Source organism: Drosophila ficusphila, unplaced genomic scaffold, assembly GCF_018152265.1.
Source record: "Drosophila ficusphila isolate 14025-0441.05 unplaced genomic scaffold, ASM1815226v1 contig_636, whole genome shotgun sequence".
NCBI lineage: Eukaryota > Metazoa > Arthropoda > Insecta > Diptera > Drosophilidae > Drosophila > Drosophila ficusphila.
Genome location: NW_025064569.1, coordinates 552,609 through 563,297, shown reverse-complemented (window position 1 = coordinate 563,297; position 10,689 = coordinate 552,609). Strand labels below are relative to the sequence as shown.

Here is a 10,689-nt window from a genome sequence, read left to right as displayed (position 1 = left end):
GCCGACATCTTATGCTTTAATGTCCTTTCGTGTTTCTTGACAGCAGTAATCCCATCCTGAGTGCATAACTTGCAATCGAAAAAAGTGTGTCCTTTGTTGATACAAATTAAAAAAAATATTTTTTTAACATGTAAATTTCAACACTTAGCTGCATTGCTCTCCTGAATCTACTTATACTTATTTTCCCATGTCTTCACATTTTTTTGTTCAACTCTGAAAAATAATAAATTTTGAGCAATATCAACAAGAGAATTTGTTTTCGTCTGCGAAATAAAATTAAAGTCAGTTGCAGGTTTTGTACACGTGAGGCACATCAAAAAAATTTTGATTCGAAATATATTTATGTATTTGGAAAAAAATTATTGAAAACTGACTTTCGTGGACCTGTAGCAGGTTTGGGCGACTCTGAATCGGATTTTGATCGGTCGGAATCCATTGCTTATATATATATAGATTTTTATTATTTTTTTTTAAATTTTGGGGATAGTTTTATAACAATATAACAACAAAAAGTATTTATGGCCGCGGCTCCATACAAGCCGAACCACTGTACATTGTGAATACTTTGGCATTGCAATTTCCCCAGATCGAAGTTTGTAACAGTTTCGAAACTTATATTTGTCTAGTATGATCATTTCTTTGCCTTTTTCACTGTAGGGGAATGTTGTCAGGGTTGGGCCATATTTTGACCTATGTCTATAAGTTCTGAACGAATGACAATTTAGAATAAGTTTATACATTTTTGGAAAGGTACAAGCGAGAGGAAGTGTTCACCAAAAATAGAGAGAGAGAGTTGACAATATCGTAACCTGGTGGAATAAAATTGAATTCAGGTAAATCTGATATTATTTTGTTCATTAATTTAATTATTAGGGATTTTACAGTAAATATCAAATTATTCAGAGTTGTTTTTCGTTTGTAGCGAGAAACACTAAGGAAAAAAGATAAAAATGATTCATCTTCTTTCAATCCATCGAAATATTTTTTTAAGGATATCTATTTAATTTATTTTGCATATTTTTGCTACCAAAAACTTAAATATTACAACAAAAATCGAAAATACACGAGTAAAATGTAAAAATTATGATGGCCCAAGCCTGACTACAAGAGTGGCCCAACCCTGACGACATGCGGTATTAGTCTATTATGGTATAATATAGCCAAACTATATTTAACAATGAAACTATATCTTAGTATTTTGTAATATAACACCTATATAACGTATTTTTATGCTCACTTTGCGGATTACATGTTGTAATCTTGTGTTATTCCACCTTTTCGGCCAGGTTAAAAAGCTTTTTCGAGCACTTTTTTTCACAGAACAACGGCACGTAGAAAAATGAAATCCCGAAATAAGTTGTCACGTGGAAAGTTTCGAGTGACCGATAGAAGTTTCTAGATACCCACTAACAGATGGTACTAGAACGAATATTCAAAATATTGAGATGGCCCAACCCTGACAACATTCCCCTACATATAACATATCACGTCGAATTTTCTCGTAGTCTTCTGCAAAGTCAATGACCCCGACATGAGTCGATGTGTTTATCGATTTTTGATCGATGACGCTGATATTAGTCGCTGTGCATATCGGTTCTTGATCGATGACGCTGACATGAGTCGCCGTGCACCTCGGATGTTGCTCAATGTGACTCGAAATAAGGGTTGTGATGATATGTAAAAAATATCGTATCAGTGATATATCCTTTTTTAAAAATATATTAAATTGATAAAAATATTTATCACCCAAAAATATCCATATATCAAGTATTTTTGATATTTTTTTATTATTAACAAGAACTCAATACCAATATTCTTTTTTTAAAGATTTTAAAAACACGCGTTGTGTGACGTGAAGGTCCGTTATGCGGCTTCGGGTGTCACATACCACACATTTTATGGCGGAGGCCGACCTTTCTGATGGTACGGAGCTACCTGGTGTGATAAGGTAGCCCAATGCCAGCTTTGAAAGCCCTGGCAATGTTTCTGACTGTGATGTCCAAAATGCGATCGGGTCGCTATCCCAAGAAGTAAATGGGAGACCCAAAAACCATTTGATTTCCTCGTTTTCCGTGGCTTCCAAGGGTTGGCGCGTTGCAATGGATCTCATATGCGCCTCCAGGAATCCTTCATTTTTATAATCGGTTGCTTCTTCTACCGTGTTTGCAAGGAACCGTGAATCCTAAAAATACATGGAATTATCAGGCAGGCTCCGGTTTTCACTTTTTTTTTCTCGTTTTCGTTTTTGGGCGAAAACGTACGTTTTCGTTTTTGGTGCTCCGGTTTTCACAAACTTTTTGTCATCGTTTCGTTATCGGAATGGTTCAAACAGCTGACTTTTTTTGGTCAAAAGTAAACAACGCGAAACAATGCCTTTTACATTTTCAATAGCCTGTTTTGAAGACAAAAGAAGGCAGAAATTGATTGATTTAAGAAAATCGAGACATCTTAGATGCAACACATGTGTTTTTAATATGTCTGACGATCGGTAAATTAAGTTGTCTTACTTACATTTTCAAAAGTTCAAATTAGCCTCCATCAGAATTCAGCTGTTTCCCACAATAAGGGGCTGCCACCTTTTTTGCAGCTTTCATTCCACTATTCTCAACCACTTTTTTACTGCACTTTTGCCATTTAAGAAACTAAATTAATCATATTTATTTATAAAAAGCTTATTTAACTTTTCTTTACAAATATTTTTTTCTTCGTTTTCATTTTATAAGTATTTTTAAGTGGTTGTTTCGTTCCACTACAAGTACGGCAGCATTGACGATAACTTTGGGCAATAGATTTATCGACCCCTGAGCAAAACGAAATTTGTTGTTGCAGACGGCAAATATTTTTTTATGAAATCAAGAAGGGGTCAGAAAATAACTATTTAAAAAATAAATACGAATTAGATTGATCTACTGATGGTGGGAAATGAACATCAATAGACCAAGGAATCAACTATTTTTTTCCTTTTGCAATTAAGAACCGATTTGATGTAGAAAAAGGCATTTACTTTTAGTTTCGACAAAAAAAACTTGACCGTTTTTGAAAACGAACAATTCTTGTGAAAGTGAAAACCGGAGCACCAATTTTCGTTTTTGAAAACGAAAACGAGAGAATCTTGTGAAAATGAAAACCGGAGCCTGCCTGTATAAGTTAGTTTCAATATTTTTAGTTGAAAATAAAGATATGGTTTAAGATATAAATATTAAAATATTAAACTATTTTATATTTCGTATTATTTTATAAAAGAATTAAAAATAGAAAGTGTTACTAAGAGGTATTTTATAATGGTGTTAATGCCGGTGACAACTTAATTTTACGTACTTTTTCAAAAGTTTTATTTTCAGTTATTTCAAATGTAATGTCCTTGACAGCTTCAAGGGCTGTAAGAGGTGCAAGGTAAACTTTCTTGAGCCTTGGGTCCAAGAAAGTCGATTTTACAAGAATCTTGTTGTTTTGTAAAATGTTGAATCTTTTCTCTGCTTCCTTTAATAGCGCATCTTTTGTCAAAATTCCGTCGGCCGACGGAACTTTGTCCAGTAATAACGATATTAGTAGGATTACCAAGCTCACGGTGACGTAATTTTCGCCACTTATTTTCTCGGTCGCATCTTTGAAAGGTGTAAGCAGGTCACAAAAATCTTTACATATCTCCACTTCGGAAGACGTAAGCATCTCTGGCAATCCTTTTACAGAATTTTACCTACTTATTAGGACCATCGCCACTTTATTTGATACGCTTAGAAAAGAAATTAGCATATCCAGACATGAGTTCCATCGTGTGTCCACACTTTGGACGAGAGTTTTTATTCGACCTTCTGGTACTCCTTCGTCGGCCTGCAATTTGCGCAACATGTCCATTGCTGCTGAGCTGTGCTTAAAATGCATTACAATTTTTTTGACCTTAACAAAAACTTTTGAAAAAGATGGAATAGTCACCACATCGTCCACCACCAAATGTATGGTGTGTGCAAAGCATGAGACGTGTTTGCTGTGTCCCAAAAATAAATTTGACGCTGCCTTCATGTTATTTGCGTTGTCTGTGGTTAACGAACGCCACTTCGACTGATCAATGTCAAATTCAACGCACACCCCCTTGAGTAAGCCACATATGTACTCGCTAGTATGTGACTGCATTAAATTAAAGGTAATATTTAAATTAAATATTTTTCTTAATTTGTACAAAGATGACATGACAAGATGACAACAGAGCACAAGAAACGTCCCTAATCACATTTTTGTATACGAAGAAAACACAGACACATGGACACTTGACGAAACACAACATAACATAACATAAAAAAAAAAAATTTAAACGCTTACCTGATTCATTCTTACTGCTTGCAAGCAAACGGATTGTAGACAGTTATTTTGAATAAAATGAGCTGTGACTGTTAAGTATGATCTTGTCGAATTAGTTACTGTTACACCGTCACAGGTGAACGCAAAGTCATTAACATTTTGGAGAATGGTCTTCATTCTAGAGACGCAGCGGTCGTACTTAGCTTCAATCATATTAGTTACCTGTAAAAATGATGTTAACGGTTAAAAAATCAAATATAATTATATATGAAATTCGAAAAATTTACCTGGAACCGGCTTGGGATTTTGTATTTCGGTACACATTTATTTATGAAGTTGGTAAATCCTTCTTTTTCAACGGTCCGGACAGGCAAATTGTCCTTACAGATCATAAAAACGATCGCTTCTGTGATATCATCATGTTTTTCTTAAAAGAAAAAACAAATAATTTTTAATTAATTTATAATAAACGTAATATTTACAACAATTTACCTTTAGAAGTTGACGAAGACTTAAATGCGTTCTCGATGGACATTTGCTCAATGCTTCTGTTGAGCTGGTCAACTTTTGTCGGTTTCTGAAAATATAATAAAAGTAGAATTATTTTAAATTATATTTATATGTGTATATATATAGTATACATAAATATATGTGTATATCAACATATGCATCTGCATACAATTGTGCCTTTTTCAGATTTTAACTGAAATCAAACCACTAACACGAAATTTGCGGGAAAAAAGCCTCACACACTAGAGAAAATCAGACCACTTACACGAAATTTACGGGAAAAAACCCACACAAACTAGAGCAAATGAAATCACGTACACGGAATTCGCGGGAAAAAAAATCAAACACACGAAATTTCGGGGAAATACACACATGCCACTTTATATGATTTAATTACCTTTGTGCACTTGAGATAAGCATCCCGATGCCTGTTTCTCAGGTGAGAGAGCAAGTTTGACGAGTTGCCGCTCGTTTTTACAACTTTACTGCAAATGTTGCAGGTTGCTGTGTGATTTTGAATCTCCGAAAAATAGCTTTTAGCCGCGCTCAGTTCTTTTTTTACCGAGTATTTCAATCAGAGTGACCAATTAGAAAATATCAAAAATATATCAAAAAAAAATCGCGATATTCGATATATCACGTGAAAAAATATCATGATATAAATATTTATTTTTGGCAAAAAAATATCGATATATTGATATTTTGATATATTATTCACAACCCTATTTCACAGCTTTCGCATCGACCGCGTGTGAGCTTTAAAATGCCGAAAATTTATAAGCAAAAACCGCGTCACGCCTGGATGCAAGACCCTGCGTTTAAGGATTGGTTGACTTTAGATCCATCCGATGATCTCAAATGTTTTTGCAAATATTGCAAATCGAGCATTAATGCAAAGCTTTGCGATTTGCAGGCACATGCCAAGACTACAAAACACAAGTCTTCGGCATCTTCTTTTTCACAGACAAACAAAATAACAATTGTTTCATCTGTCTCTATGAAAACCTCCCAGAAAGAGGCGGCACTGTGTTTGTATATTGCCACGCACTCAGCCGTCAGCCCCATTGACCATTTGGGATTGCTGTGCGGAAATAATTTTCAGGATGGCGGTGCTATGAAGCTGCATAGATCAAAGTGCACAAGTGTTATAAAAAATATTTTGGCTCCAAGCTTTATAACCCTACTAAAGCCGGACATCGGTGATGCCAAGTACAGCTTGTTGCTTGATGAGAGTACAGATATTAGTGTATGCAAGACACTTGGTGAGTTAAAAAGCTAATCATCATAGAACCCAATTAAATATATTCTATATATGTACATAGGTGTTGTCATAAACTACTTTAGTTTAACACGGAGCACATTTTTATCCATAGTTCCGCTCGAGGAGGGCGACGCGAAAACAATTGCGAACAGCCTCTGCCAGGAACTAAGCAATTTCAAATTAAACCTGGAGAATTTGATTGGGATCGGCACGGACAACGCAAGTGTAAAGGTTGGTTGTAAGCAAAGTGTTTGCACGGAATTAAGAAAACGAGTTCCTTCCCTTATTTTAATTAAATGTGCATGCCATTCACTACAATTGGCTGTCAACAGTGCCTGAAAACATTATTTACCTGAGGCCTTAGAGTATATTGTTTACGAAACGTATAATTTGTTTTCTAAAAGAGCAAAAAGGCAATCAGAATACAAAAAAATGTATCAGCTTATTAACGCAGAAGAGGTAATGCGAACAGGTAAAACGACCTACGTGTTTGTATTGTTCGACTTTAACATTTTGGTCTGTCGAGATCTAATTAACTTGCGTGTGTCTGTAGTCTGTATACTACCTTGATCAAAAAGTTCCCGACTTTTCCACCGTGTGGCGCTCCCAGTCAAACGATTTCAATAAATTTTTTTTCCCAGATTGGTAGAACTGTTCTTTATATTCCTACCAATTTTCAGCGTCATCAATTGACAGTTGTCAAAGTTACGTTGTGTTGTTTACATTAAGCTTTGGACGTATCTTCGATTTTTTTGATTTTAAAAAATGGATAGAAAACAAGAGCAACGAATTTGCATTAAATTTTGTGTTAAAAATGAAATTAGTGTTCCGACCTCTTTGGAAATGTTTGAGAAGTGTTTCGGTGACAATGCTTTGAAACTAACAACAGTTCGCGAGTGGCATGGACGGTTCAAAAGTGGCCGTAATTCCATCAACGATGATGACCGTTCTGACAGGCCATCCACTTCGAAAACGGACGAAAACATCGGCAAAATCAAAGACTGGATGGCCATAAGCAGCAAATTGACTATTAGAGAGATGGCAGAGGAGTTGGACATTGCTTTTGCAACCGTTCAAGATATTTTGGCTAATGATTTGGGTTTCAGACGCGTCGCTGCAAAGTTGGTGCCAAAAGAACTGAGTTTCATACAAAAAATGGATCGCGTTGAGGTCGCCAAAGACATGATTTCCAAGGCTGAATCCGACCCAACAACCACCGAATTCACCGGATTTGGGTTCCTGCGACTCTTACCTGTTCAGTCGACTTAAAAAACCGCTCCGCGGAACGCGTTACGGCAGCCGATATGAGATCATGGAAAAATCGAAGATACGTCCAAAGCTTAATGTAAACAACACAACGTAACTTTGACAACTGTCAATCGATGACGCTGAAAATTTGTGGGAATATAAAGAACAGTTCTGCCACTCTGGGAAAAAAATTTATTGAAATCGTTTGACTGGGAGCGCCACACGGTGGAAAAGTCGGGAACTTTTTGATCAAGGTAGTATATTGTGGTATTGTACTCTATGTTTATATTTATATTACTTTTTTTGTACATAAATAACATCCATTTTTTTTTAGGTCCCTCTTAAAATTTTTCGAGTTTGCGACACAAGGTGGCTGTCTATTGAAGTTGCGGTTACGCGAATTCTGAAGCAATGGATTGAGCTAGAACTTCACTTTAACAATGCTGCAACAAATGAAAAATGTTTCAAGGCACAAACGTTGCATAAATTACTAAATGACGACGTTCATCATTTGTATCTGCTGTTTTTGCAGCCAGAGCTAACTCAAATGCAGCACATCACCAAAATTAAATGACATCGTTTTTTCCATAAAGCCTTGAAAAATTTTCTACCATCAGATCCCATGCAAGTTATTTCGCATTTAATGGAAACTCCCATAAGGAAACACCAATATATGCTGATAAGAAACTTTGTAAATATGTAGTAAAATATCCTTTGAATTGTTTCCCAGTTATCAAAGAGTACTAATTAAAAAAAAAAATAAATACCCTGGTTGTATTCATATAGACGAATATTGTGCTGAAGTCGAATTACAGAGTTTACTAGACATTACGACATCTAGTATAATAGAGCTTCAAACCAACATATTTGAAACTATTCCTGAAAATATCGTTAAGAATTTATCTTAAGGGGAGGTTCTTTTCTTTTTTCTTGAAAAAATCGAATTTTTTTTTTTTAATAAAATGAAAGTTACATATGTTTAGAATATACGTGCCAAAGGATATTTCGATACGACGCGTATTTCTTGAGCTAGAGCATGTCAAACATACCCATGTCACATGCGCTGTGGTACGCTCTAAAAACTTTAAACGCGTTTTTCTCGGAACCATGTTTTCAAACCTCTTGTCGCGCACAGGGGTCGTTCTATTGATCCGATTTCCTTCATTCAAAAAATTTTTGAAAGTATATACTTTTTTGTATGCCTTATACCTAAAATTGGCATAAAAAATTGTTTACTTATAATTTTTAAACGAGATCGAAGTAAAAAAAAAAAGTCCATTTTTTTTAAATGTCCATAAAATTGGTTTATTTTTACCAAAATTGATTCTAGTTAGGTATAAGGCATTGGAAATTCCATCAATTTTAATAAATAATTTACATTTTTAATTTCGGTTCACTACCAGCGGCCCGACACTCGACAAAGCAGAAAAATAGAGGTCTACGAGATCCGCCATTTTGAAGCCGCCATTTTGAATTTCCTGAATATTGATTTTTTTTTAATCGTTAATAAACAACGAATCAAAAGTTCAAAAGCATAAGTTCGTATGTCTTTTCATTTTTCCGCAATTAATTCTCAAAGTTTGCTTAATTTTCGAAAAAAAGAAAAGAACCTCCCCTTAATATTAAAATGAGGCTTTGATGGAAGTATTGGGCATAGCGAGTATAAGCAAACGTTTTCAAACAGTGATTTGAACGACAGAAGCTTATTTGTAATATCCTACGTACCTCTCCAACTGGCTACTCAAAAAGATAACACAATAATTTGGGAAAACCCCCGGCCATCAATGACTCGTTACTGTCGACCAATCAGATTTCAATTTAAGAAAGACGAAACAGAATATTTTGACGCAAAAATTAAACAATTAAAGCCAAAAGAGTTAAGCGTCTCTAATAAAAAAAAATGTTCATTGCGCATAGATTGCGTCTTTCTAGGGTAAATGGAAAGGTGTACAACGCAGTCAATCGTCCTCGGCAACGTGTTACATATGTGAAACAAAGCCAACCGAAATTAACAATGTACAAACATGTTTGAGTAAGTTCGCATAAGATTTTATGAATTTAGCTTATCTCTACCACACTCATATATACCTACGCTTTGAATACTTCTTACACATTTTATTATACAAAGTATGAGATGAGGAAAAGAAGATTCAAGTATTGAACAGGAAGAAACACATTCATACTAGTGGACAAACCTAGAGATGGAGGTCAAAGGATCGTCAATTATTTTGGTGTTAAACATCTTATCTTTAAATACAACTTTTTACAAGACCCTTGCTTAACTCAGATAACCGATTGCGATGCCTATCTAAATAGGATTACTTTTTATTTTTTTAATCAGCTCCAATAAACCTCGGCCAGGAGCTTTTCTTATTTGAGTTTTTCGAATTCTAATTTTTGTTTAGAATAAAAGCTGAACAAAGTTTAAGTTTGTGAAACTAAATTATGCTGACCTATGCAATTTGGTGGGAACTTGAAACTCAAACGATGCAATTGATTGCGCTTCGAACGGAAGCTGATGTTTACTTTAATTTTGATTTGTTTAACTTAGCTGCGGAACCAAGATCAGACCTCAAAGCTGTAACGACGCTTCTCAGGCCGGGATAGACCTCAGTCGTGCAAGAGATCCTCACAAGAAATTTGTAATTTACATGGGAAATTGTTTATAAAAGGAATTGTCGAGCGCGGGTTTTGGATCAATTGTACTCCGGTTTTTGGACACGCTGCGCCCCCCTTTGCCGGGCTCTGCGCCGTTAGCTAGAGGAGAAGGGAGCGGGAGGTGGAGCTCCCACGTGCCTGTGAGGCACCTGGCTGTACCGGAACTATTGCTTGGTACGTAAGAGTAGGGATCGCGTGAGCGTGTCCGGGAGGGCCCAGGAATACTAGTTACGGGCACGGGAACGGGATATAAATCCAACAGGGGTACGCTGACGTTCTCTGGATTAACCAGGAAATGTCGTGGCTTGTTTCCCTGCTGCTGCACCGATAACTTATTATTTAAGCCGCGGTGGCTGTAGCGCGCGTTGGTTCTCGACACGCGTGATTCGGTTTTACCTGGTTGCGGAGCGTATGTCTGCTCTCTGCGGCTGACCGGTGGCCGAAAAAGCTCGAGTTGTGGAGCACACAACTGCTTGCTATGGGTGACCGGGATCTAAGAGGTCGATTTCTGCTCGCTACGGCTGACCGGAAAGGAAGAGGTCGAGTTGCGATCTCGATCCTCTGTCCAGGCTGTCAACGTGGTGATTTTGACAGCGTCGCGATCTGGCAAGGTCTTGCGATCTGGCAACGTGTCAACCGTCAGCGTATTGATCGGTAGTGCCGTAAATGGCAACGTTGGTCAGGGCGCGAAGTAAATGGCAACATTGTTCAAGCTT

At 36.5% G+C, this 10,689-nt stretch overlaps 2 protein-coding genes across 2 annotated transcripts; one reads left to right on the top strand and one right to left on the bottom strand.

Annotated features, from left to right (window-relative positions):
- Window positions 1-207: 207 nt before the first annotated feature.
- Window positions 208-10,440, bottom strand: LOC108086319 (zinc finger BED domain-containing protein 4-like). Its single transcript, XM_043208756.1, has 6 exons — window positions 10,370-10,440; window positions 4,789-4,873; window positions 4,584-4,723; window positions 4,318-4,518; window positions 1,889-2,182; window positions 208-213 (listed from the first exon to the last, which is right to left on the bottom strand). The coding sequence occupies exons 2-6, from the start codon at window positions 4,829-4,831 to the stop codon at window positions 208-210; spliced, it is 684 nt and encodes a 227-aa protein (XP_043064691.1). The 5' UTR covers window positions 4,832-4,873; window positions 10,370-10,440.
- LOC122320565 lies at window positions 5,569-8,100 on the top strand. The gene is made up of 3 exons (XM_043208738.1): window positions 5,569-6,068; window positions 6,129-6,298; window positions 7,650-8,100. Exons 1-3 carry the CDS (start codon window positions 5,570-5,572, stop codon window positions 7,887-7,889), a joined length of 909 nt encoding a protein of 302 aa, XP_043064673.1. The 5' UTR covers window position 5,569; the 3' UTR covers window positions 7,890-8,100.
- Window positions 10,441-10,689: the final 249 nt, after the last annotated feature.

Coding starts and splice junctions, on each gene's coding strand:
- LOC108086319 (XM_043208756.1), bottom strand. CDS start 4,831: ATGTCCATCGAGAACGCATTTAAGTCTTCGTCAACTTCTAAAG. Junction 4,724..4,788: donor GTCTTCGTCAACTTCTAAAG/GTAAATTGTTGT, acceptor TTTTCTTTTAAG/AAAAACATGATGATATCACA. Junction 4,519..4,583: donor AAATCCCAAGCCGGTTCCAG/GTAAATTTTTCG, acceptor TCATTTTTACAG/GTAACTAATATGATTGAAGC.
- LOC122320565 (XM_043208738.1), top strand. CDS start 5,570: ATGCCGAAAATTTATAAGCAAAAACCGCGTCACGCCTGGATGCAAGAC. Junction 6,069..6,128: donor TAGTGTATGCAAGACACTTG/GTGAGTTAAAAA, acceptor ATATGTACATAG/GTGTTGTCATAAACTACTTT. Junction 6,299..7,649: donor CGGACAACGCAAGTGTAAAG/GTTGGTTGTAAG, acceptor ATTTTTTTTTAG/GTCCCTCTTAAAATTTTTCG.